Source organism: Mastacembelus armatus, chromosome 22, assembly GCF_900324485.2.
Source record: "Mastacembelus armatus chromosome 22, fMasArm1.2, whole genome shotgun sequence".
Lineage (NCBI taxonomy): Eukaryota > Metazoa > Chordata > Actinopteri > Synbranchiformes > Mastacembelidae > Mastacembelus > Mastacembelus armatus.
Window position 1 is genome coordinate 7,155,957 of NC_046654.1, and position 27,664 is coordinate 7,183,620.

Consider the following 27,664-nt stretch of genomic DNA (forward strand, 5'->3'; position numbering starts at 1 on the left):
CTTTAGTATTGATGTGTCTTGTCGAAGCAGCATCAGTATTGCAACACAGTGCAGAGTGATGAGTTCCCATACAAGGTGGCTCCTGCAGTAGTTTTTTTTTTTTTTTTTTGATACAGAGTGGGTGTGGCTAACATCTTCACTGCACCAAGGCAAAACTTATACTGGATATATTTTTCTGTGTGATAGGAAAGTCAACACAGGCTCCAGTAGCAGACACAAAAGTACTGCACCTCACACGTTTCTGGTGTACATGAATCCCGCTTTTATTTTCCACAGAAGAAAATTATGTTTGTTTCTTTCTGGTCTTGTTTCGGTTACATTTAAAACCATTCTATGAAAAGACTGTAGCACCAGAGCAGATTTCTATTGCCCATCCTTTGATAAAAATGTCAATTTGTGCTATTTGTCAGTTTTGATCAGCTTTGAGTGGGGAGAGACATTGTCTTCTTGTGTTTAGAAAAAGACTAGCACTTCATTTCTTTTTCCATTCATCTGCAAAAACAAAACGGAAAACTATATCTTTTTTTTTCATTTAAATTACAACAAATACATTTAAAGCCAATAATAATAATTTTAAAAAAAACTGGGTAGCATTTAGCATAATCCAAGCAGGGAATCAGCTTTCATGATGATTATTATATATATTTATATATTTATATGTATACATATATATTATGTTTATATACAAGTATGGCACTTGATTACACAAAAGCAAGAAAACACTTCACAAATAAAAGCAGTGGGCGCTTTGGTGTGTCATAAATTAAGGAAGTCACAGACGTTAGCGTTTGCAGCAAATTCACCAGATACTGTTTTGCAAGTCAGCTATAAAGCAATGGAATGGTTACATATGTTAAGGTCAGTGGTGCAACACAGGCAACAAAACCATGAATTGCGCTGATGTATTTCCACTAGGTCAAACCATAGTCAGTATGGATTTTATATAGCTATGCATATATAAATCTAGATGGTAGATTTTTTTTTTTCCTTTAACCACTGTGTATGGTGCCATTTAATTAGGTTTGTGCCAGAAATAGGTGGAAAGAAAAATGTCTTAAAAATACTGCCAGGACAGTAGCACGTTATGGATAAGGTCAAGCTCTCAGGTGTTCACTTCTTAGTGCAATTTTTGCATTTACTCTCTTCAAGTAGCCTACAGCAGAACAGCCAGTAAAGAGTAACTATGTGAACACGGTAACATGATCTCCACTTAGCATCTTACAGAGTATAAAGGTTACTAAAAAGTTGCATCAGTGCAATAATAAATAAGTAAACAAACGTGTAATCCACGCTTGCCATGAAGTCCTTAAAAGACCAAAAAGAAATAAAACAAAACAAAAACTGCCCACTCTTTTAGTATTGAGTCGAATTTAGGCATGCGGAGCTGTCCAACATGTCCATCATGGTTTTCATGTGTTTTCACTCCCTCCTGCCCATGTGTTAAACATAGGCAGAGTCACTGGACTGAGTGCGTCCAAAATTAGGCACACTCATTCTTGGCAAGTCCTTATTTCTGATTTCATAAATGGACTTCCGCCGAGCCTGCACACCTCGCACGGCCGTCTTGATTTTCCTCCATCCCAAATGATTAAGTTCTGCCAGGTTCAACACCACACAAAACCCACTGACCGCGAACATGAAGACCAGGAACACTGTCTTCTCCGTGGGTCTGGAGACGTAGCACTCGACATCTTTTATGCAGGGGTAGCGATCACATTCGTACACCGAGGGGACGTTGAATCCATACAAGAAATACTGACCCACCAAAAAGCCTATTTCCAGCGCGTTTCTGAAAACCACCTGGATGATGTAAAACCTGGAGATGCCCTCTTGTCGCCTCATTTTGGACTTTGTAGTTCTCATGGCCGAATTAGGGATCTCTTTGACTTCTAAACAGTCCGGCTCGGCTTCTTTGGTGGAGTTCTCTGTGTTCTGAAGTACTCCGTTAACAATTGTGTTTTTTATCTTTTTGCTGTCGTCTCGCTTAAGTGAATCTTGATCCTTATCTAGTGTCAGATAGACTGTTGAGTAGCGCCGCTCCTTCTGCTTGGCCGACTGATGCACCGAGTATGTGATGAAACAAAGACTCGGGGTGCACACCATGATGATCTGAAAAACCCAATATCTAATGTGTGAAATGGGAAATGCTTTGTCGTAGCATGCCTGGTTGCAGCCCGGCTGTAAGGTGTTACAAACAAACATGGTCTGCTCGTCATCATAGACAGTCTCTCCAACTATTGCTACGATTAGAATCCGGAAGATGACCACCACTGTTAGTAGGATCCTAAAAAGCAAGCAAACAAAGAAACAAACAATGTGAAAATAAGTGGAAATATGTGGTAACTGAGTCAGATGTGGCTGAAGCGCTGAGTGTGTTGATCTCGGGAGCTGTCCAGTGCTGAACCGGGACGCAACCGAGAGTCATATGTGCGTCTTCGTACAATATGTGCGTCTTTTTATTTGCACGTATATGAGTTTTGTGGTGTTGGTGGTTTAATGGCTGGTGTGACATGTAAGCGGACCGTGTTGCTTCGACTGTACCTGTGTGAGCTGTGCTAATGGATAAAGGTGATCACGCTCTCCCTGCCACCCCTGAGTGCACAACCACCACTCACACACTCACCATCAGACATCAAATGGATAAATGGGTGAACGAGCACATGAAATGATACATGGGTTTTAGTTTGGTTTCGGATCTTTCTACTTTGCAGCACCATCCCAGGCTCTGAAAAGACAGCTGCCAACTGATTTACTCAGCTGTCTCGTTTAGGAGGAGGACAAAAAGGAAATCTGTGGAACAAGACAGAAAAAATCCACAACACAGACACGAAGCACTGGACACCACGATACAGAAGATCCTGGAGGCACAAGACAGAAACGGGGGACTGGGAACCATGCTAAAGACGATCCTGGAGGCTGCTGCATTTCTTCGTTTTTTCTTGGTCTTTGCTGATCATCTTACCTTCCTATCATAGTAGAGTGCTGCTGGACAGCAGCCTCCAGGAGCCTCTCTAGTATAGTCCATTCCCCCATTTCTGAGCATCCGGAGAAGACGAAGGTAAAACGGCACTTTGTTCAAATCCCTCCAAAAAAAGCGCGTTTTTTCCCGTCCAGCTTCTCTCTGTCTCTCGTTGTCACTTTCCAAAGCGTCAAATTTTAGCTAAAAAAAAGCAAAGCATCCGTCACGGGATGCTGCTGCCGTTCCCGTTTCTCTCCGTGTCTCTGCGCGCTATCTGGTTGGTTAGACTATGTGCTGAGCGCGCAGCGCCAGGAGCGTCCTGCTTCGTGTGCCGAGCGCTCCCACGACGTTGCCGGACTTTTCCTTGTCATGAAAGTCTGTAGGACTAATTGTTATAAGCGCTCCTATTTTCGATCTTCAGATCATGTTGATGGGATGCGCGCTGCGCCTGGGTGCAGGGTGGTTGGATTTAATGTCTTGCCAGCGTTAATCCGCGTTTAAGTAGTCTCCCCCCACCCCGCGCACCCCTCCCTCGCGTTACGTACGTGCAGACAGGTCGACGGAGTGCAGCCAGGAGTACCCGAGCTTCTGATTTTCAATATTTGTGTATAGTGTGCGCTATTTAGTGGACACTTCTATGGACGACCGTGCCCACAGCGCTCCAACCCAGGCTACCTTCAGTCTATACATTTTTGTGTGGGTGGTCATGGGAATCAAACCCCTACAACACTGTTTGTTACCTGCTCAACTAACTGAGCGTCAGAAGCACGTGTGCACCACGTACAGCAAAAGTCATCCTTCTTGCACAGGGCTAGTGGGCGCACCCTGTGCTGGGAAGGTGCTTTCCCTTTGTTTTTAACTTTACATGAAATGCAGAGAGTTACAAAGACATGTGACTCCTCTGCAGCACATTGCAACACTTGAACAGCATTGTTTTCTGCATAAAACCAAAGACTGTTGACTGCACCGCTTTATAATCTCTTGGAGCAGACAGCATCGCATACACAGAGGTATCCCTCCCCACGGGCCGCCTGGTAGAGCTGTTGTTTCCACCTCGGGCAAAGATGATGCGCTGGATACAGTGACAGAGTGAAAGTACCATCTGAGTTGCTAATCGCTTTACAAGGCAGCCTGCCTGCCCGTCTGCCTGTCTGTCTCTCTGTCTGTGAAGAGGTTTAAAAATAGAAAGAAAATATGTGACCCGGCCATGAGGACCCCGCCATGAGATTTGATCACCTTATGGCAGTACATTGTGTATGTACAGTAATATTAGACTGTTGTGTGACCTGATAGTATTGTAAGTCATAGTTATTTATATAATTGCCATTTTAAATTAGAGCTTCATTATGAATCCACAGCTCGTAAAGCCTCACATAGCTACTGTAAAATTAGCTCTGGATTTTTTTTAATGATATTTCTCTCTTATATTAAAGTGATGCATCATGCTGAGAGGGTACTGAATCCCTGCTCTATCATTGGGTTACCATCACTCAGCATTTTGTGTCGCCTGGTGTAATGTAGTTATTAGTGTTGTTGGTTTTATTAACATCATGTATGCTGTAGGATTACAGGTGGGTAGTATGAGCTTTGTTTCCAACCTGGGAAACAGAGATTACCAGTCACGTGACAGTGGTTTTCCACTCAGTCATTTTTGTGAGGTTAATTTCTCAGGAGGGGGCTTATCCTCTCTGCTCACTGTAATCTTTTCTAATTCAAATCTTTAAAAACCTTTGTTCATACATCACGTGATGAGGGGATAGTGCGGCTGCTTAAAAAGAGAGCGAGAGAGAGAGAGAGTATTGATGTGGCCTCTCCTGAAGAGCATCCTTGTTGTATCCATAAAGCAAGCAAGCAAGTGTCGGTAGTACATCCCGGTTCCTGTTTATTTATAAACCTTTACATATCCACGTAGAAATTGCACTTGAGTGTAAACAAAGGATGTGACAACAATACATGAGCTCCTGTTTATGAACCATACACTGGGTTGTTGGCACATAAGGAAAAAAAAGCTTCAGAGAATGGAGTTAGGAAGTGGGCAGGTGGTCAGTCTGCTGCTTAGAAGCACTTCCTGTGGACAATAGAGGGTCCAGCCTCATCATACTCCTGCTTGCTGATCCACATCTGCTGGAAAGTGGACAAAGAGGCGAGGATGGAGCCACCGATCCATACAGAGTATTTCCTCTCAGGGGGGGCGATGATCTAAAGGCAAACATGTTTGTTAATCTGAGAGTCTGCTCCTAGAGATGATACTGAACAGTGAGTCAAAGTTACCTTAATCTTCATGGTGCTGGGTGCCAGAGCAGTGATCTCCTTCTGCATGCGGTCAGCGATACCAGGGTACATGGTGGTGCCCCCAGACAGGACGTTGTTGGCGTACAGGTCCTTACGGATGTCAATGTCGCACTTCATGATGCTGTTGTAAGTGGTTTCATGAATGCCAGCGGATTCCATGCCTGTGCAAACAAAGCGGCCAAGTTAGCGAGTTTACACAACCCACACCTGACCCCTCCGTCAGCTGTCAGAACAGGTGCTGAAGTGGACAGCTCCGCCAGCAGCTGCACGCTCTGTGGTGCAAATAGAAACAATCAGCCCCTCTAGATTACTCATGTCTATTTATCGCTCATGAAGTGATAAGTCTGAGGGGGTTAAAATCTGACCTCCAGTTAGTTAAAATAATTTCACAGCCAACAACTAATATGAACAAATTCCAGCTCTTTTCCTGAAAAAAAAAAACATCAATTGAAACTGATTTAAACTGATACATAAGCAGTGATGGAAGGCCCTTCACTTAATTAAGTAAAAGTGGAGCATAAAATGTGAAGTGGTCACTATTGACATTGGCATACTTAGTCGTGTCTCATTATTATATGATGCAGTAATATGTAAATGACGTTTTGATTTTGTGGCAGGCAAAGGTGGAGCTATAGTATAATCTATACAGTATAATCTAATCATCAGATCTTATGGTTTCTCTCTTGCAGACAAAACAAACTGTCACATAAATGTAGTGGAAAAGTTGCATATTTCCTTCTGAAATCTAATAAAGTAGAACTATAACAGGAAGCAAGAAGGTAACCTAAAATATTTGAGTAAATTGTACTTCGTTATTTTCCAGTGACTAGAAATACCTTCATTCTGTTTGAACATCTTTTTCTACATTTAGTAAGATAAAATCACTTTATTAGGGTTTAGCTTGCTCCAGAACAGTTCAAATGATGGTTTCGTTGATTAGTGGATATAGTCCAACTTTATTCCCTAGTTTTTATTACTTCAGTGAGTTTTGACCTACAGTAAAGTTTCAGCAAGTTCATGGCAAAGTGTCGCTTCAGCTGAATTACTTGTTTGAAGTGTGCGTTCGCCTTTACGCACCAATGAATGAGGGCTGGAAGAGGGTCTCTGGGCAGCGGAAACGCTCGTTGCCAATGGTGATCACCTGACCGTCGGGCAACTCATAGCTCTTCTCCAGGGAGGAGGAGGAGGCGGCGGTGGCCATCTCGTTTTCAAAGTCCAGAGCGACGTAGCACAGCTTCTCCTTGATGTCACGCACAATCTCACGCTCAGCTGGACAGATTAGGTTAGTAAAACGTTTAATATTCAAGTAAAGTAAAGTAAAGTTCATCAGAGGGATGACTGTGACATCAAATGATTTTTGTGTTTTAGTGTGTTTGGAAGCGAACTGTGCTTTATCAACCCAGGTTTGTCAGACGTCTGGATTAGACGTTTTTACTCACCGGTTGTAACAAAAGAGTATCCACGCTCAGTCAGGATCTTCATGAGGTAATCTGTGAGGTCACGACCTGCCAAATCCAGACGCATGATGGCGTGAGGAAGAGCGTACCCCTCATAGATGGGGACATTGTGAGTCACACCGTCACCGGAGTCCAGGACGATACCTGAGGACATTTATAAAAACATGGATGTTTAGTTCTGTTACTGATTAACGTAACAAAGTCCTTCACAGCTGAGAAATACTGTCATACCTGTGGTACGTCCAGACGCATACAGGGACAGCACGGCCTGGATGGCCACGTACATTGCGGGGACATTGAAAGTCTCAAACATGATCTGGGTCATCTTCTCTCTGTTGGCCTTTGGGTTAAGGGGGGCCTCTGTCAGCAGTGTGGGGTGCTCCTCTGGGGCCACGCGTAGCTCGTTGTAGAAGGTGTGGTGCCAGATTTTCTCCATGTCGTCCCAGTTGGTGATGATGCCGTGCTCAATGGGGTACTTCAGTGTGAGGATACCTCTTTTGCTCTGGGCTTCGTCGCCGACGTAGGAGTCCTTCTGGCCCATACCCACCATGACGCCCTGATAAAAGCAAGGATCAGGATTCAGTGATGCGGTTGAACAAATACATAAATGCGTAAAATAGATGCGTAATTGTGGTGCACAACGGTAGATCTAGCACTCATCCAAAGCCCCGTGTGATATAAAATAACATGAAGTAATTCTTGAAGTACTTATAACGTCAGGCAAGTAGTTTTCTTTACCTGGTGACGGGGGCGACCAACGATGGAGGGAAACACTGCGCGAGGTGCGTCATCGCCGGCGAATCCAGCCTTCACCAGGCCGGAGCCGTTATCGCACACCAGGGCGGTAGTCTCTTCGTCGTCGCACATGGTGTAAGCTCTGTAACACACACGGGGGCGCGCACACGCACGCGGTAGCACCGTGAGGTGAAGTAATGAAAAGCACAACACACGTAGGGTAGTTTTTTGTGGATAGACAACCAAGAGGAGATATTAGTTGAGTCTTACAGTGAATTATTAGTGTAGCCTTTGAGATCAAAGTATGTTAAGGGTCTGAGTAAGCATTTCGACTCTAACATCAGCACTCTGAGTTATTTTGTTTTAGTATTTCACAGCAGCTGTAATCCACCCTCCGAGAAGGAAAAACAAAAGAAGCTCATCCGTTCCAGTTAGTTGATCACATTTGGTTAGTTAATGATGGAAGCCAGTGTCGTTACTGTTATAATCCCGTATTTCTCCTCTTGTGATAAATCCACTACAGGTGGCATTATATGTTGCTCCTTCGGTCAGCCCTTTGTACTCACCAGATCAGCACCAGGCGCCGGATCTTGAGTGTGTAAACCAGGGGTGCAGAAATGTCACGTCGGGTCAATTTATACCCTGACGAGTGTCCGTGAGCTGGGGGGAGAGCAGTGCGACCCCTTCTCCATATTTGGTAACCTATTGCCCCATTGACAACAGCCACTCCATGAATGGCATGGCAGGGAGAGGGAACTCCCGCACCGCCATGTGTTCTTGCCGCCCGTTTATGGAGGACATTGGTGAGGGCTGACACACAATCACAGGTTTCTTTTTGACCATTTCCCTACTAATAAATCAATTTAATATGATCAAAACCCCAAACTTACTGTGTCTGGGGTCAGCCTATGTTAGTGAATAGTAAATGGATAGTTTCACATTTTTATCTAATATTAATGTAACATTACTACACACTACGTTTTTAACTAGAGCAAACTAAATACAATATCCCATTGAAGGGAAAGGTTCATATTCAGTAGAATTAGGATCCTCTGGGGTAACAAAAAACAACAAAAAAAAAAACCCAAATGAATGACTTTCAAAATAAACAAATGCTATCAAATTAGTTTGTTATTCTAAATGATACATTATTTCATTTGTTGTTTTGGAAAGATCCACTAAAGATATATATCAGTTCAGATGGGCAGGACAAATGTAGGCCCATATAACTAATTGGAGAGACCACTTGTGCTATACACAGCTGGTGTCAGCAGCTGTTTGACTCTATTGGAAGCTCCAAACCCCCTGTCTCAGATTTGTCTCAACAAACAGGGGGGAGCCAGTGTTTCAGACCCAACATTCCTTTATTTTTAAGTGCAGGTTAAACCTGCACAAACGTCATGATGCACAGAACGCTGCTGGGCTCACCATAATTTTGTAGATGCATTCATGCACTTCATTTACATAAAATCAATGCACTTCCATTATTACTATGTGCATTGTGGACATTATTGATGTGGTGGTCATGCAACATGCTGTGCCCACATATGCAAACTTCAAAATAATTAAAATTTATGTCTTACTCATGCTGTCTTAGTTTTACATTAGCATTTTGTTTTAACTTTTATCGATCTGTTAGAATAAATCTTAATACAAACTAGATACAGTATGCCAAAACACCTTCATAACCTCAGTAGTGAAAATTAAAGCAGAACACATCTGCAATCAGAAAAAGAGAAAAATCCTTAGGCCCAAGTATAATATCAAAGATTATTGGACTACATGGATTTGATCATTCTCGTCATCGTCTGCCTGAACACAAACTAGTACCTCAGACGCCAAGTGCCAGTCTAATAATGACCTTTTTATGTAACAAAAGTCAACATAATCTATTCCTGCATGTAAGATGCATTTACAGATAAATCAAAAGCAATGTTAATACTATTTGTTCTTCCCGACATCAGAAAAATATAGAAAGGGAACATCTTTTGTTGTGACATGTGCCATATTCTTTCTTTATTTTTGCACTAAGGAAAGAACGAGACATAGGAAGTGACATTGCCGGTTTACTTGAAGCAGACAGAGAGCAAGCTCTGAAGGCTGTGAAATAACATTGGCTAAGAGCAGTGGATGGTTCCACCACAAGGAGGACAAGACAAAAGGGCACAGCAAGCCATGAATCATATGCTGCTGTCACCCGACCCCGAGCCATAACCCTTCACTGTGTGTGACTCTTTGTTTTGGTCTTATGTAATGTATGGTAGGCTGTGGTCTGCTTTAAGCATCCTTTTGCCCCAGTATTCAAATAATACTAACATTTTATGACCAGAGCTCAGTTAGGTCTGTCTGTGGAGAACACCGCTGTAAAGAAAGAACAGGGGAAAGGTGGACAGTAACTTTCAACATGGGTTTGCTCTTGTGCCAATATATAAAATTCTTATAAAATGATATTTCTGCTGCTACTGTCTTTCACAGTGTGTGGAGCTACTATAAATGTTAGGCCAGGGGCTCAAAATGTAAATAATAATATTGCTGAAGTATTCGTGTGCTCATTGTCAGAGCACCCATGGGTGTGAAAAGCTCATCCCAGTGCCTGGATTAGACGTAGTGACACTGGAGGCTGCTCAATCAGTCTTGTAGTGTGACTTTCACTTTGGCTGTTGCTACTGAGATTTAAATCATTGTGGCACGATCATTCTCCTCCTGCTCACGGCTCCTCAGGAGATCTGCCTCATTACTCAGCAGTAGAGACGAGATAATAAGGACAAAACGGTCCAGAATAAAAAAACATATTGATTTTCTAACACTTTTAAAGAATCCTGATGGGAAGTCATTTGCCTGATGCAGAGAAAGTTTTGTATTTAAATCAATAATGTGCACATATATAGGAATGTCTCTGCAGTCAGTTGCAGGATTGTAGCTTTTTAGCTGTTCATCAAAAACTTGCTCAATAGAAAACGCTTTGTTCTTCCCAACATGGCACCTTTATCTGTGTTGAGTGTCAGGAGCCATTGAAAGGTCACAGCAGAAAGAAGATATGAAACACACTGCACAGTGAAAAGTGGGAGGCTTTTTTTCTTACCCATGCAGTTGTTGACATTTGTTCAAGTCTTTAGGTGGATACCTGAAAGGAGTTACACATCATTTGTTTGTTCATTATGCAATGCACAGTTCAAATGTTTCATACTGAACACGTGTTACATAATAGCTCATAGGAAACACGTTAAGACTGGAGAAGATAAGCTGATTCTTGTAAAGAGAGTTACAGATTTATGAAGTGGTGCAGATAAAAAAAAAAATAGAAGGTTGTTTATGTTTAATATATATTTATACCAAATGCAATAAATCTCCAAAACCCAGAAAAATTAGGCTTGTAATAAAATAAAAAATAAAACTGTTAAATATCACAAAAGAACCTGGAACCAAAATATTTTTGCTTAATAAATCACTTAATGTTGCATCATGAATCATCATAAATCTTTATGAAGTTGTTTACCTATCCTTTTATTAAATAGTTTTTCTAACTCTTGACTAAATTTCTTTTACATTTGTGATAATTTTGATTTATTTTCTTAAATTGGGAAAAAAGGGTCCATATTGGTCGACAGTTGTAGTTCTTTTGTATGTTTATTTTTTGTTGAGTTTAATAAATTTCACTACCTTTTATTAAATTACTGTTCAATTAGTTGAACCTATATTGCTTCAACAGCTGAACATGGTGTGTAGACATACTGTAACCAGCCTATGAAAGCCTACTGTGGGTTTTTAATTATAGAATGGAAATGTAACTAAAACTCCAAATTCCCATAACCAATAGAGAATTAGACCTATAGAACGTCCAACCCTTAATGAAAAAACCTCCTAAAGTTCCTCATTAGGAAACTAGAAACCAGGAAAAGATCTCTTGTGGACTGTAAAAAGTGTCCCACTTTGAGGCCTGGCAAACTGGCTTCACATTTAACAGTGTTCCCACTTCACCTCGTGTGTTTGTGTGTGTGCATGCATGTGTGTGCGAGGCTGAAATTACAGAGCAGTAGGTGGTTAATTGAATGGGGAGGCCTATACTTATCCTCTCTCCCTGTTTTTCTGCCTCCCAGGCCTCCTTGCAGCCAGCAGGAGCAGGCTTTTTCCATAACTGGTCTCAGACCCTACTAAAAAATTCACCAGTTCCTCTCATAGTCTCTCAGTACGGTGCTGTCCGCTTGGCTTCAAGGCCAATCGCCTGCTATATCCTCTGCCAAGACTTCTGGGCGGAAAAAGAGAGAAAGTTGAATTAAAATCGGGCGATTTTATTTATTTATTTATTTATTTATTTGGCAAGCGGCTGATATCCGGAGGATATCTGGGAGCAGAACTGGCCAGAGAAAAAAGCAATTTAACTAGGTCTCATATGACACATTAATATTGCAAAACACGTCGAGGCATTGGCCACCTTATTTTTTTCAAAGGAATTTCTCCCAGATTATAATCAGTCTTTAAAAGAATGGGGAAGGTTTTTTATGCATGTTCATCAACAGTGTGAGCAGTGGGAAAAAAGGTTAAACATCCCTTGGGATTCAAAATGAAATATTTATGAATCAGATCTAAATAAGCTATGAAACAGTACTGTACCCACATTTGTAGGTAGGGTGTTCAACAGCAGTATTTATAGGGGTCCTAAGTATTGAATCCCGAGCTGTTTTGGTGAAAAATTAACAGGAGAGCTTGCAGGTTTTTAGGCAAATTACCCAAACATCTTGAAGAAGTTCAGCTAAACAAGCTTTTGCTTTCTGAAAGTCTTATTTTTATTTAAATTGTCAGATTGAGCCTCTACAACAGGATATTAGTAATTCCACAATGTTGCTTTTTTATTGCAATTTCTTCCCTCTTGGCTGTAGGAATAGTGTTTGGAAGCTAAGTTTATTTTGGCCTCAGATGGGAATTTACCGTCCAGGATCAATAACTACTACACATTTTGCCCCCAGTAAATAATTCACTTGTACAGCACTGTGCCATTCGGTTGCTGCTCTATTGCATGACCCCATCCCCTACTCTCCCATTTCTTTTGAACTGTAATTCTGTTTCATGTTTGGCTGGTTGTCTCACCACCAACTTCAAAAGTTTATTACAAGATAAAAGTATGAAAGGTGCTTCAGTTGGACTTTGTTGGTCTGCACCTCTGCACTGACGTTATTTTGAAGTTTGCCGTGAACTTAGGGGAAACTGTCTTTATTATTTTTGAAAGGTTCATAAAAAAATCCTAAAGGCTAAGACTCAATTCAGTTTTAAAGACTTTTCTTACAGACAAACATCTCCAGTGCTCGTAGAAGTATTCGAAGTATCTGAAGATTAAAGGTGCAGTACATAAAATGTGAAAGACTTAGCGACATCTTGTGGCGAGACTGCAGAATGCAACCATCAGAGCGCCTAATGGTAGTGTAACATGGCTGCCTCCATTAAAGGAGACCTGCTCCCCTCATGCTTGTTCTAAGATAATTGCAGTGGTTGGTATTTTCCCGATTACACACTAATGGTAACTTTAGTCCATGTCTGCTAGTAGATCACTTTATTAAATATGATACATAGAACCTTGAAATCATTAAAAGTAAAAGCAGTTATTGTTTAATTGTTTTATAGTATAATATAGGGTGGTTATCACTTATGAATTAGCATTTGAACAAAGTTCTTGTTGTGATTGGTGAAGTTTAGAGCATTTTATTATGTAAAAACATTTCTGCACAATGCATTTAGAATAGTTCTTCCTGTTTTTAATTAAATAACTTGAAATATATAGAAACATTTTTTCCAACAAGAGAAAACTAAATGGAAATTGAAAAAAGTGAAATTACCTGGAAAAGTCATTTTCCCCAGTGAGGTGCAACTTTTAATAGCTGCATATGTTTTGCAATAAAAATAAGTATGCAAAATAGGCAAAGTAGCTGTCAGCAAATGTAGTTGAGTAAAAAAATACATTCTTTCTTTCTGAAATGTAGTACAGTATAAGTATATGCTAAAAGTATAATTACAATCCATTATTTTAGTGTTGAGTCATGAAGCCCCCACCATTCAGTAAGACTAAAGAGGGAAGTTAAACTGTGGCACCATATTGGCCCTTGGCTTTAAGATTATTTTCATTATCTCTTCAGTTCCTGAATATGATATTATCAAGAAAAAAATAGACAAACGGCAAAAAAAACCAAAAAACATCCATGGCATCTTTTTCATAAAAGATCAACCTCTGTGTGCAACATTCCCGCTGGCTTCAAAGCTCAACAAAGCTCTAGTGGAGCAAACCAAACTGACCCCAACAGCAGCAGTGCAGTGAAAGGTGACTTAAGGTCACTAAATTAGTGCGTGCCAGATGAAAATGGTAATTAACCCTGATATTCCTCTAAAAATGTTTGGTCAAGCACAAGCATTCCCACTCCTGTTTGTCATGATAGCTCAGAGCGCACTGGGTTGAGTCACAGAGGTTGAAACTAACAGCTAAGCCTTAAAGAAATGGAATTAAACAGCCTTATGTCCCTCTGAGATAACGCATGGTATAATAGCATGGACTTAACTTGACTTAAAGCCAAAGTAAAAACTTTCATGACAGCTGATTTAATATAGACAAGAAAAAAAACATTTTTAAGAAGGGCACAGAGGACATAATGATATGTAGCAGCGTCATTAAGTAACATCACATAAATAAAAACTAAAAATAACATTCAATAGTACATTTATGAACCTAATGTTTGCTATTCATGCTTTAAAAAAACTTCAACATTTGTGGAAATACACTTGTTTGCTTTCTTCCTGTGTCACATTATAAAATAAATACTGTTCTCATGCCCATATGCTCAGGGTAGAGCCATGCAATAGAGCCTAGCTTAACATAAACACTGGAAACAGCTAGTGAAAGTGACAACAACAGGTAAAGTAGCCCAATATTAGCGTAGATATACAAAATCTTATAGTGTTTTAACCTTAAAGCTGATTGTAGTAATGTGTCCATATATTATGACAAAGCACTCATGGTTTCAGCTTTGTTACAATAGACAGTTTCTTTCAGTTTGGAAATACATGGTTTTCAATACTAAATCGTTAACTCGTCTTTCATGCAGAATCTGAAAGTACTAATGTTATACTCTCTTGACCAGGTCTATTGATGTAGAAAATATAATTTATTTCACACATTTTGTCTTCTATAGTGGATTAATGGGCTTTTTAAAGGTAACAAAAGAAGTGATACCAAAAAAACATAGCCAACAGAACAGAGAAGGAACATTATCCTGTTTCAGGTGAATTATACTTAGGACGCTGACCCAGCAAAGCTCTTTGCTGAGAACTTTCCACTCTTTCCTTTAGGTGTTGCTATTCAAAATTCAATAAGTCGCTCAGGCATGAATTCACAATGTCAGAACTTCAGTAGAGCAATCCAGCACTTGGAGCCACTGTATCACACTTCAGAGCATTTTTCTTTACGTAAGATGTTCGCTTTCAAAGGTTCCAGTCTACGAATGGAAAAAAAGACCTAGACCTTCAAACCATAAGCTCATACAAAACTTTAAGTTAACTTGTTTAGCCCATAGCCAGATTCAGTCTCAAACGTCGTCATAGACATTACATTCAATCAGTGAAATGCAAGAGTCTTTGAGCTGTATCAGACACCATCGAGAATATCTTAGTTTTTTCTGTAAGATGTTTCTGTCTGCCATGGTTAGCTTCTGTCTCACATTTTCAGCCAAGTCATATTACTGTGACACTTCTTTCGATCCGAGAGCTTTGTAGTCTTTTGCAGACTGCTGACAGAAGCACTCAGAAATTTTGTGTAACTATCTTTGTTAGGCTGGTCAGTGTGGTTCAAAAATAATTTCAGTCAGTGAAGAGCAGCTCATTTTCTCTACGCTCACAGATGGATTTTAGATGAGAGGAGTGTAAGAAAAGTTTTTCCCTTTTACATTGTTTCCTGTGTGCAGTCAACACATAACAGTGTGTTAGATCGTCACCAGCTTATAGTGCAGCAAAGTTAAAGCTTTAGTCATAACTGTCCATATTCGATTTGGATAATGTTATACTATTTTATTTCCATTGCCTTTAGGTTGAATAATGAATATTAATGAATAATGAATATTAAATTTGAATAGAGGAAAAAAATGATGTAAAAAATAGTAAGAAATATAATCAACCTAAAGAATCAATGAGATCAAGCTCCAACCCACCGGTGACCTAAATAGGGATAAGCAAGCTGACAAATTCTGCTTATTTTCACCTTAAAATTTCACAACATGGATTTTCTGCCAAATATTATATACAATAAATCAGTAAACAAACAGAGGGCAAGTTCAAAGCAGTTTTAATCGCATTAGAAGTTTCCATACAGTCATTTACAAGTCTAAGCATTTGCATTGTTAAATTGCTATTTTCATTCTTATCGTCTCCATGCAGTGTCATCGTGAATTAAACAGCAAACACAGAGCATGAACACAAAGCCTATTTCCTTCCTGACAAACCCATACAAATTAGAAATCCATGGTTAATTACATGTTAATAGAACAAGTGAAATCCATTTTCCAGACCTTGTGGACCTTTTTGTTATGTAACACGCTGTAAAGTTTCTGACTGTATTGAATATTGGCAACCATCTCAGGAAGTCTTTGCATAAGACAGACAATAATAGTCTTCCTTAAAGTAGCGGCTTTACTGTGTAGAAAAGCATTTATCTTGCCTTTGACCCCTGTGTTGTCTGGTCCCGGTCAATTGGAAATGAATCTCAACACAAAGGTTTGCAGTGCCTCATGTTATTGGCACAGGTTCGGCCCAGGTTGGCCCCCTCCAGGAGTAGATCAGAAAGTCGGTCCAGGCCGAGGCATGTGGTGAGGGGGCTGATGAGTCCGTAGAGACCACCTAAAGCGATGCTGAGGGGCCAGCCAATGCACAGCAGTACCACCAGCCAGATGATGCACCAGAAACATGACCCGCACGTGGCCATTTTAGTCTGGGAAAGGGAGGAGAGTTAAAAGTGGCTGATATTTTAGTCAAAGGCAACATCGACACACTTTGCAAAGCCGACTGCTTCTGTTTGAGTTAAAAAGAGACACAGCTAGAACTGAGCACTGAGATTTTTGGGATGAAATGTGTAAAGAGAGCACTTTTGATCATAAAAGCCAGTGTAACTACAATAGCATCAGAAATAGCAACCAAATGTGTTCCTTTAAGCAGCTGTGCCTCCTCAGTGGTGATAAGAGATGATGAGATTGATAATCTGGATGGACTTGTCAGCATTAGGCAGTAAACTTGACAAAGCATGATATGCTGGCAACCTCAAGCAAGAACCACTAAGCCTGTCTTCCTGTTTGAGGTCAACAGGCTGCTCACTTAGTGCTGAGGACCGGTGCTGGCACATTAGTCACCCACTAATAGCAGATCAGCAGAGATCATGCATAACTTTAGTAATGAGGATTATTTTATCTGTCAACACTGACAACAAACCGCAGCTAGGAGTATGATGTGCTTTTATTTTGAGCAGTAAAAAATGCGTGTTGTATTATCTGTGATGAAGCACTGCTAATTGGAACGTTATGTGATGTGTGAATCCTCTCTACTTGATGATTTATGCATAGTGTGCTGGTGAAAGCTTTTTGTTGTGTTGAACTTTTATTTTTCCAAGAAGTGCAATTACAAGCTAGAGGAGTTTCTTTGTGTTAAAAGCCAAAAGAAAAATCTGTCCTGAGGCGCAGCTGTAAAAACTGAGATTGTTGAACTGATGGTTTTAGGAGCGAGAAAGTGTTGCGTACTGTCAGACAGATTCCCTGAGCCTGGTTTAGCTTTAAGACACAATAGTCTGATCCTTAACCCCCTCCAGGCACTACTGTCCTCACTCTACATAATGTGTAATTTCCTGTTGTGACACTACTGTCATGTAGGGTTGGGAAATAAATTACACAATACGAGTGTGTCCCATGGTGGATCCCATGCTTTGGGGAAATGCCCTCACATTAAGACGAAAAAAAAGAAAAAACACCAAATAATTATTTTTAAGAAAATAACAGTGCAAAACAAAACTAAGTAGACTTTGACTTTGAACCTCATAAAACACAGCTTCAGCTGTCTGTACTTCCTTAATACACGTCCTCACTCATATTTGTTGCTTTGTATTGGTAAATTTGTTGAGAGCCTCAACAGTATTTTAGTATCCAGAAAACAATAACATTGTGCTTATTATTAAAGGTACAATAGTTGTACTTGCATGCTGTTAGTCCCTGTGACATGTCTGCCCATAGCATAGGTTAGAGGGAAGAGCTTTGCAAAGTAGCTATTAACCTAAGAAATACCTGTCGTGTGAGAATAAAAGACATGTTCACCTTCAGCAGAGAAGGGTTCTGGAGGAAGAAAATAGATCCTAATGTCCTTTCTGCTTGTGGCTATTTCTTCCAGCTTCCCAGATCCTGAGCGTTCCAGAGACTACATGTGCCAGCAGTAGCCACTTCCCCACCACTTAGCTGTAATTTTCAACAACAAGGTACCACAGGCAACTGGATTCTCAAGATGCCATCTGGGAGAAAACAGTAGGGTAGTGACTTGAATGCTTAACAGAGGGGAGGATATTGCACAATGCAGACATTCATGTGACTCAGGAAGTATGCTTAGTGTCATGAGGTTTTCAGAGAAATAGGATAAAATATGATAGAACATCATATAGATGTGTGTGTTACAGCTACATGTTTATTGTTGTAATGTTCAGTCACATTGTGAAATTTCTGAAAAATATTGGTCATAGTTTTGAGGACTTAATGCCAAAGCTTTGTGTTGATAATTTATAGGTGCAGTCTCAGCTCATAGAGATCATCTCCCTTATCTAATCAGTTTTTTTATTGTCTCCTCAGATGACAGAAAGACACAGCTTACTGCTTGAAAACATTTCTGTGAACCTAAGCCCAGAGTGCCCTAGTCTCTGAAGACACCCTGGCTCCACGCTCCACAGTGAATGCAGAAAACGTCTCTCCACATCCATCAGCACATGCTTCTCCGTCAGGTCTTTAGACTGCGCCCAGGCAAGAGCAGCTGTGCAGCCGACCTGTTCACCCAGCCTGCCTGAGGTATGATGTAACAGCCAACCTCTGGTGCATGATGATGATGATCATGAATGAATTTCCAGTCTGTGTTTTTTGCCTGCAGGGTTGTGGACTGTGTTAACCTCTTCCTCATTTTAAGATGCTCTTTGTTTAAATTACTGCGATTTGTTGGATTTGGCTTTTGAATGGCTGCTGCACTGATCCAGCTGATATGAATTAGTCTTCAGAGCACTGTACTGTTAGTACTCCAAGTTATGAATGGCAGAGGATTTATGGCTTGCTGGTTGAGTGACTGTGTACATCCAGAGGGCAAGCTGAAATCCCCCAGCATGCACACTGGCCCTTGGGTTAAGTGACTGACCTACAAATGCAGCTTAGTCGTAGCGTGTAGCTGGTGTAAGCTGAGCCAATCAGATTTGAGTTGTGCTTAAAGCAGAGGAGGGAAGGAGATGAATGGATGGAGGTATCATGACAAGAGATTTTGACAAGGCTTAAACGTATTGTATCTGTGTCAGGGTGTGTGTTTGTGGTGGAGATATTTATATATAGATTCGATCGCTTTGATTATTAGAAGCTCTGATGGGTGTGCACAGTAAATATCACAGAAAATGAGGGATTTTCATTTTATTTTTCTTAATAAAAATGTTCTTATGGTTACAAAATCAAATGTTCAAGACTAAAAATGAAAAACATTATCTACTTGCAGCAGAAAACAAATTTAGAATCAGTGTCCACACTAATCTGTTCTTAAAGGACTGTCCTTGGTCCCCTCCAAAACTGAGACCTTTAATTAGACAGTAGTCCCCCACAAGGATGTTCTATTGCTCTTGCTCCTCCCCGCTGTCCTCGCCATCGCTGTCACTGTCTCTGCCGGGATGCTCTGGCATCTTAGAATGATCCACTGTATCTCGAGTTTCTTCCTTCTCACTGGTGTCCTCTGTGTTTGGCTCTGTGCTTGCCTCTCCTCCTGGGCTTTCCTGCTCCATGGGGGTTTCTCCCTGCAGGTCCTCAGAGCTAGCTGGTGCGTTCTTAATCACAGCATCTGTCTTGGTTTGTTGTGGAGGCAGAGCCAGTTTCTGCTGTTGCTGCTAAGAGAAAATATTTAAAATGAATTAAAATACTTCCAGTGTTATTTTTAATACTGTAGAACAATAACACCTGGTGATCTGTATGTCTCATGGGAAAAGTAGTCATACTAAATGGCTCAGGTTTATCATAGAAATGATACAGCAGCATATCTTGTTATCTTGAAGAGCTGGTATTATGGCCCCTTTATTTGTTTACTTTTTTTTTTGTTTTTTTTATACAATTAGTCATTTTTAAATGTATCTTATGGTATTTTATCCATCCAAACTTGATCATTTTCTATAATATCACAGTTAAATCCTAAATTCATTTTGAATATTTTGATGGAAGTTTTAATCAACATTTCATATTTCTACAGTTTACTGGCCTGTGACAACAAAACCACACCACCACTCCACTGCTGTAGCTGTGAACGTGAGTCTTTGTCTGTCTCTGTGTGTCAGCCCTGTGATAGACAGTCTGGAAATCTATCCAGGGTGTATCCCACCTCTCACTCAATGTTAGCTGCAATTGGCTCCAGCCCACCCCACACTTGAAATTGACTAAGCGCAATAAGGAATGGAGGGATAGAATCTTTCAGTCCTGAATCCAGTATGACTTGCTCCTACTCTGCCTCTACCAAAGACAAAACTACCTAACCAACAAAGGCAATGAGTACCAGTCCAACATAAGCAGAGTAAGTCTTTCTCTCTCTAACACAGAGTATGGTGAAATCAGTATAGAAGAGACTGTTAATCCTACACCTCCAGATAGTTTTGCCTGTGTTTGGTGCTAGGACACAGCAGCTCAGGGTGAGTGGAACTTGGGGTAAGTTAAATTAAGATGAATGTTTCAGGTATAGCTATGCTGTAAATAGGTTGCACACCAACTTTTAAGGTTCATATATAAAGTAAGGCTCAGGTATAGGGTTTCTACCAGTTGGCAGAGCAGAAGCAGTTTCTAGGGTTTGCAGATAACCAGCCTGTGTGTCTACCTAGACAACAAGCTACTAAGATAACTAACTGCAAACATTAACCAAAACCCTACAGACAGTTTCTGCTCTGCAAACTGGCAGCATTGCTCTATCTGAACCAGAGTAAGCTGTTGGTGTGCATGCACTATTCTGCATGTAGCATAGATATACCCAAATCATTGTAAATAATTTTGTAATTTAAATGTAAGTAATTTTAATTTCCCCCTCCCTGAACTGCCACCTTATCGTGGTGGAGGGGTTTGGACTCCTGAGGCAACTGATGGGTACCGGCAGACCAGGTGGTTGCGGAGGCAAAAACTCTGGTCTGGGAGGAGTTCAGTAAGACCATGAAGGGGGACTATCGGTCAGCCTCAAGGAAATTCTGGCAAACCGTTCAGCACCTCAGGAGGGTGAAGCAGTGCACTGTCAACACTGTTCACTGTGGAGGTGGAGAGCTGTTGACCTCGGCTGGCTTGGCATGACAGTTAGGTAAGGTTATCTTAAGAGTTAGCCAATCAGATAACGGACAGACTGCATTTCCACCGCAAATTTTGTAATGCTTTCTGTCAAAAGTATGTACTCACATACAATAGTCCACACTCCTGCTCAAAACTGAGTCTGCTCTCAGATGTAAAAGTGCTTGGACAAATTTCCTGGGCTCATACTTCCTCCTCACACTCTGGCTGCAGCTGTGCACTCACAAAATTTTTTGCTCTTGGATTTATTTGCTCTTGGATTTATTTATGCAATAACCCTGTCAAAATCCAGCAGCCAATAGGATGCCAGTTAATGCTGACCAATGAAATGACTGCAGCTACCTTACCTTGCTCTGCTAATACTTTTGTACTTTGTAAAAAAGTAAAAGTCTGAATTCAGAATTTTATGTCTACTTTTAGCTGAGTTGTACAAGGAGGGGCAGTACATATAATAAAGCCCAGGAGAGCCTGATTAAAGATGAAGCAACCATCTGTATAGGATGCGCTAAGAAGAAAAGCAAACACACCGATCCTTTTATTCGTCAAACCTGTAACTGTCATCCTATTGACTAGTGGATTCTGACATGGTTATTACACAAAAGTCTGAGAGCAAGAGCAAAAGTTTTGCAAATGGGCAGCAGTGGCCTGAGTGTGAGGAGGAGGAAGACTTAAGCATGAGCACAGGAAATCTGCCCTAGCAGCTTCACATCTTGAGGGCAGGCTGTCAGTTTAGAGCATGAGCAGAGACTATTAGGGAGCAGGGACATGCTTTTGAGAGAAAGCACTGTAAAACCAGAGCATGTGAAATGTAAGAAATGACACTTTTAAACCGAAAGACAGTATTTAGATTAGCTTTTGTTCAGCAACCTGCAAAAGCAGACTTGCAATGTCCCACTTTGCTTGTTATCAGTGGCTCCCTAGTACTGCACAGGAAGGGGGGGGAGGCTAGCTTATTTTTAGGAGATTCAACAGTTTCAACTCTGATAGATCTCAAGGCGGACCTCCACCATCAGCTTTAAATCCTGAAGTTCTTTTTTGTTTTCTATAATACCAGCTCTTAAATACTATATAATAATAAAGTGTATCAATATTTACCTGTCTGTATGTCTGGGAGGTCTGGATAATGTGCATGTACATGTTATAAACCAGGTTAGCCATCTCAGGCATGCTCTTGACAATTTGGTCCTGCTGTCCAGAAGTATCTCTCTAAGGGAAAGAGAAAAAAAAAAAAGTTAGAGAAAGATTGTTTTGAATTCATGTTATGTGAAATAAATAAATAAAGCATTCCATTGGCTTGTCAGCAGTCATTTTTCAATTCACCTGCCCACTGCTATGTGCTTATTTGAAAGCAAGGATCTTCTTTGCTAACTTCAGTAATCACTGTTCACCCACTATCAAAAGAAGCTGAGGATGCACATTTTGTAATTTGATAACAGTATGCAGACAGAAACCTACAGCCTACTGTTAGCCTAACTGAGGAGTGCACCAAGCCGAATATGCAATGTGCTGGGCTGTTACCTTCTAAATACAGGGGTTATACTCACACAGGCCTTTTGGGCATCATGTCAAAGTGAATGCACTGATTGCTTTAGCACTGTAAAACTTAACTGCGTGTGGTTTATTGGTGTAAAACTATCAGGGCAACTGAGTGTGATTAGGCATCACGTTTTACCATCTGTCCAATACTATCTAATAGTGCTATAAATATAAGCATCATTATGTAAATAGCTGCAGAGTTTCTCGAGCGGCTTCTGAAGCAGCGGGGGTTTACTAACTCCAGATAGACAGGCTAAGCAGGGGTCACATGTGTTTGCCCAGAAGAGCTGTCCCCCATGGGGATGGACACTCTGGAGTCACAGGAAGTGTCACAGGCTATGGGGTATTTTAGACCCCCCTGTTGCCACATACGCCAGTCAGAGAGACAGTGACCAGACAACAGTTGTCTCATACTGGCCTGGCAGAATTTGGGAGAGTGGTTTTGCCTTTTGACCTTTGGGGGTTAATTATAGCCAGCGCCATGTTCCTCATGCTTTCAGATATCCCCTGCAGAATGCTGTTACTTACAGAGCCCTATGCATAAAGCTGCAGTAAGACTTGAGACCAGAGAAGACCAAGGGGAATAAAGATGCCATTCAGAATATAGAGGCAGGATCAGACGGAGTCAGGGGCTGTGGCTGTAATGTCATGGTGAGATGCCAGAGATCAGAGTTGGAAATCGACGTGTAGAAAAGTAAGCTTGGTTCTTATCAGTAAATCTGGAGCTTTGTTACTTCATAATCACCCAAATTCAGTGGCATGTGCATCTACGTACAGGCTGTTCCTGGCTGTAGTACTCATGTGGTCTGATATGCAGCTGTAGAGGTCTGGCTGTGAGTTGGTTGAAGACAGGAGTCAGCTCGAAGCAATTCTGGAACAGTGACACCCGGGCAAAGATGTACAAACCCAGTCTAGCTCTTGACATGGCCACGACCAGACGCCTCACATCCCTGTGGAGAGAGAAAGAAAAAAAGTTAGAGGGAGGAGTTAAAGACAAGTGGCAGGGGTGGGGGAGGAAAGTGTGATACCAGAGGAAAACAAACCATGTGTATGGGCAAAACAACTGGAGTGATCAAAGTAGAAGGATCAAGTAAAAAAAAAAAAAAAAAACCTACAAAAGATGGAAAAGGCTACTGTAGGAGGGGGTTTAGTGACAAACAACAGAGACATTAGGAGAGAAATAAATGAATAAAGGCAAAGTAAGCACAGAGCGAGATGTGGGAGAGTATGGGAAACCAATGATAGGTTTTCCCACCATCCAGTAGAATTAGGAGATGAGAGACAAAGAGTCATTTCCTAGAGAATGAAGGAACCCTATTTAGCTGGCTGTAATAATTAAAAGTGGTTATCTGCCCATCTACAAGAAGACACTGAATGTCTATTTAACCAAGTTAAGCAAATGGGCAGGAAGCTCTGAATTTGAATTAACACCTAAATGAAGATACAAACTGTTAACAGTTTGTTAATCTAAATGTGGGAAGGAGAAACTCAAATCCGAAAAAAAAAAAGGGCTGTTCCCCCCAAAAAACACAAAAAACCAAAGGACGTAGGGGTATTGTGATCTATTTCAGTAGTTAAAAGAAACTGTAGTGTATTTGTTTGAGGTGTTTACATGGGCAACCTATATGACCATTTAGCTGACAAATAAGAGCATCTTGCCTTACTGAACCACAACATGTGGAAGAACTCTTTGGATAAAGCTGCTCTGAAATACAACTAAAATGTAGATATACAATACCAGGTTTGGACATATTTATCATGTAGTTCAAAGACAAAATGTGCATGAATGTTTGGCTGCTAGTGTAGAGTGCACCTGAGGACTTCATAATAAGAGGATTAACCCTTGCAATATGCATGATGAGTTGAATGAATATGTAAAAGGGGCTTATAAAGGAAAAGGGGCTTATATTGTGCAGAGTTTATGTGTGATTTAATGTATGCAACCTACTGTATAGATTAATGTGAAATTTTCAAGCGAAATAGTGTCTGTGCTACAAGATGAAGAACAACATTTCCACAGAGACAAACTGCAACAGCCTCCAACCAATGAGCATGGAACTCAAGAAGAGATGAACCAATCATGAAGCATCGTAGCCTCTGGACATGGCACAACAGACAGATGCCTACCTAGGCTGTGTGGTGACATGGCTGAGCAACGTTTGTGTGTGTCTGGATGTGTGCTTCCCTGTCAGAGTGTGCCATCTGAGCCTGCCTCTATGTATCAGCAGGAATGCTTCTCCTCGTCAAAGCACGGGGCAGCTTGTCATATGGTCAGCTGCATCCCCTGTGGTTGTCACAGTAGCAGCTTTCCATGAGGAGAGATGCCGGAAAAAGGAAAGGTTCACGGAAGAGAAGGACTTTTGTGAACTAAAAATCAGTAGTCCACAGAATGTGAAAAACAGGGCAACACAAAAATTTTCACTGCTTTTCCAACCACCCATTCAGAAGTGTCAGGGACACCAACATAGGGATGGGTTAGCAGCTTGTAGCTACTTTTGTCATTACTCACAACACACCTGAACCACTGACCTAACTGGTGCTGAGTTTTAACAAGGCAGAAGAATGCATGGAAAAACAAAAGATAGCTCTGGTTCTGTTGCAACGATTTTACCTGCACCAATGTAAGAAAAGTCCTAATCTCTCAGCAGTCTTTTATTCATGACATATATATTTTATGACTAAAAAGACAAAAATAAAAAAAGGATGCTTTAGAAGTTTTATACTCAAACTTAGTTGAACAGATTTGATATCCTTAAATTTTGATTAAAATATTTAGTAATTAATTTAACCACAACTGTTCTACTGTATCGCGACAGAAAATGCAGGACTCAGCCCTAAACAGCAAAAAGCCGACTGAAAAAATAGCTTTTAGGGCCTTTTTACCTTAAAGGTCCTTGATAAAAGTCCTTAGGCAGAAGATTAAAAACTCCAGTACTATTCATTCTCCCTTCACTGAAAACCTGCAACTGTAGCAGACTTTGTTATGAGGATGCATTTGACAGCAAGTCCACATGGTGTGGGCTGAGAACATGTACAAGGCAGGAGTGTAATATCCAGTGTTAGACAAGATCAAATGAATGATACTGAGAGGAGTACAAATGCTGCCAGCAAGATAAACTACCACTTTCTGTGGCCTGCTATACTTCTCTTTTCTCAGCAACATCAATTCACTGCTTTATCTGTGAGATGAGGAAAAGGACAAAATAGACTTTTTAAGTGTTTTCTCTGCCGCTTTAAAATGACCATGTCAAGAGTGTGGTGTCAGGGGCATGTATTCAGCGACGAAAGGAATGACTTATTATTAGCACTGTGGTTCTAATTTGCAGACTGTCCAATGGGGGGGGGGGGAGGGGGGTGTTGCACGGGCAGTATAGCTATGAACAACACAATTCCAACACCAGCTACTGTACCTCACAGCAAGAGGCCATCATGACAAGCTTACGTACTGTGAAAGATGTCAACCTCGATTGTCTGGTACTAAAACATGCAGGTTATTAAGTCTAAGTCCTTATCTGGATCTCATGGCAGCCAAGGAATTAACAGCCATTTCACTACAATTGAATTTAGTGAAATAAGGAAGAATGTGGCAGTGAGAAGAGGGAGAGGCCAGCAAGGAGTACTGCTGAACACAGAGCATTTGGGGGACAGAATTAATATACATAAAACCTAGTACTGCAGTTTGGTTCTATCATGCCTCTTAAGGACTGCTTTACTATTTGCCTTTGATCAGAACAGAGCTCTTTGTTTAATATTCCCAACCCAATCATCAGAGCACAATAGCTCCTCTTAACCAGGACAAAAAGTACAGCCAGCTCCACAGACATGCTCCTGTCCTGAAGCGCTCTCCCTGCCTCAGATTAAGGTCTTTCCCTTTAGCAAACTTCACTGAGTAGTTACACATGACAGAAAGAGAAAGCATCCTGAGAGCAGCTATCTCAAGAGAGTTAAGTGCTTACATTTCTGCAGTATTGTTTCCCTAGAGGATGTGTATCTTAGGAGTAGTAACCAGTACACAATGATATTTGTAGTAGAATAGCTGCTGAAGGTGTCTATTTTTGGACAGGAAAGTTGTTTTCTGCTTGGCATGCATACAAGTAATTACCTCAGGTGTCCCACAGCTTTGGTGCGGACTAGTGACAGGATGATGTAGTCATTCTGCTGACCCTGGAACCTGTCCACTGTTGTCACCTGCATGACAAAAAAAAACAAAAAACAAAACATACTCATTGCAACACACACAATTCAGAAACAGACACAAATATACACATACACATCAAATGTATGCAAAGTAAGTTATGGCAGCAATGTTTTTTGCAAAGTAAATGAGTATGCATTTAAGGCAGGTGAAGGGATTTAGCTGAAATGTTTAGAAAAATGAGTGAGAGCGCTTTCAGTCTTAAATTCTTTATTTTTGGGAGGGGAAAGATGAGCAAATGTGCCTGTGTTTTCTTGCTATTGCTGTTATCGCTGTGGGCCACATGGGCAGCCAGCGGGGCTAATACAGCTTAAAGGACATTTGCTACCACTTGCCTCGTACCTGGGCTTGTGAGATTTGGGGAACCAGGCACTTGGGGCCATGCTGTTTGACTGGATCAGAGATTATTCCAGGGAATCGGGACAGAGACGTGGCACTCTGTGGTATTCTTTTTTTCCCCAAAGCAAAAGGAAACTTATATCAGCCAATTTGCTTTTATACCCTAGTAATCCTGGCTTGCTGAGAAGCATACCTATTTATGTACATGAAGAACAGAGCTATGTGTTGACTTGGTCAGTGCTGTTAAGCCTTACATAATATAAAGACAACATTCTGCACTTGCACTTGAAACTTGATACAAAGCACAAAATAAGAAAATGCAACCCAGTAAAAAACTTTTCTCATAATACACACAGAGTACTAGCTCTTGGGCATTTTGGATCTCAGTAGCCCCCCCACTCTTCTACACATTAACCCCACATTCCCTTCCTATTAGCTTAAGGGGTTTTGAAGGGTCTTACATTTCAGCAAGAAGCATCCAATCTCTGACTTGTGGTCACGGTTACCATTTTTTTGGCTAACACTTTCTGGAGTTTCCTTTGCCAAACCCCTTAAACATGTTTTGGGGTAAGAGGAAGAGAGCGTGGACAGATTGCATGTG

The 27,664-nt window shown here is 40.9% G+C and overlaps 3 protein-coding genes and 1 long non-coding RNA gene across 5 annotated transcripts in view; all 4 read right to left on the bottom strand.

Annotated features, from left to right (window-relative positions):
- Positions 1–604: 604 nt before the first annotated feature.
- Positions 605–3,412, bottom strand: gjd2b (gap junction protein delta 2b). The gene is made up of 2 exons (XM_026304810.1): positions 2,963–3,412; positions 605–2,284 (listed from the first exon to the last, which is right to left on the bottom strand). The coding sequence occupies exons 1-2, from the start codon at positions 3,031–3,033 to the stop codon at positions 1,441–1,443; spliced, it is 915 nt and encodes a 304-aa protein (XP_026160595.1). The 5' UTR covers positions 3,034–3,412; the 3' UTR covers positions 605–1,440.
- A 1,403-nt stretch (positions 3,413–4,815) lies between these two features.
- LOC113128795 (actin alpha cardiac muscle 1) lies at positions 4,816–8,099 on the bottom strand. The gene is made up of 7 exons (XM_026304365.1): positions 8,010–8,099; positions 7,447–7,585; positions 6,940–7,264; positions 6,691–6,852; positions 6,329–6,520; positions 5,231–5,412; positions 4,816–5,158 (listed from the first exon to the last, which is right to left on the bottom strand). Exons 2-7 carry the CDS (start codon positions 7,573–7,575, stop codon positions 5,015–5,017), a joined length of 1,134 nt encoding a protein of 377 aa, XP_026160150.1. The 5' UTR covers positions 7,576–7,585; positions 8,010–8,099; the 3' UTR covers positions 4,816–5,014.
- A 7,644-nt stretch (positions 8,100–15,743) lies between these two features.
- On the bottom strand, positions 15,744–18,003 carry LOC113125997 (uncharacterized). The gene is made up of 2 exons (XR_003295241.1): positions 17,769–18,003; positions 15,744–16,402 (listed from the first exon to the last, which is right to left on the bottom strand). It is a non-coding gene; the product is annotated as an uncharacterized LOC113125997 (long non-coding RNA).
- A 1,085-nt stretch (positions 18,004–19,088) lies between these two features.
- The window catches only part of aqr (aquarius intron-binding spliceosomal factor), a 43,405-nt gene continuing 34,829 nt past the window's right edge, over positions 19,089–27,664 (bottom strand). The window contains exons 33-36 of one of the 2 annotated variants that reach the window (XM_026302172.1): positions 26,632–26,717; positions 23,305–23,479; positions 22,089–22,199; positions 19,089–19,564 (exon numbers count right to left, since the gene is read on the bottom strand). In XM_026302172.1, the coding sequence (XP_026157957.1) occupies positions 19,298–19,564; positions 22,089–22,199; positions 23,305–23,479; positions 26,632–26,717 (639 nt within the window). In that variant the 3' untranslated portion in view covers positions 19,089–19,297. Of the gene's footprint in view, positions 19,568–22,088; positions 22,200–23,304; positions 23,480–26,631; positions 26,718–27,664 lie in introns of both variants that reach the window. The other variant, XM_026302163.1, reaches the window with a different exon arrangement.

Coding starts and splice junctions, on each gene's coding strand:
- gjd2b (XM_026304810.1), bottom strand. CDS start 3,033: ATGGGGGAATGGACTATACTAGAGAGGCTCCTGGAGGCTGCTGTCCAG. Junction 2,285..2,962: donor CACTCTACTATGATAGGAAG/GTAAGATGATCA, acceptor CTTGCTTTTTAG/GATCCTACTAACAGTGGTGG.
- LOC113128795 (XM_026304365.1), bottom strand. CDS start 7,575: ATGTGCGACGACGAAGAGACTACCGCCCTGGTGTGCGATAACGGCTCC. Junction 6,853..6,939: donor TGCGTCTGGACGTACCACAG/GTATGACAGTAT, acceptor AAATGTCCTCAG/GTATCGTCCTGGACTCCGGT. Junction 6,521..6,690: donor ATACTCTTTTGTTACAACCG/GTGAGTAAAAAC, acceptor TAATCTGTCCAG/CTGAGCGTGAGATTGTGCGT.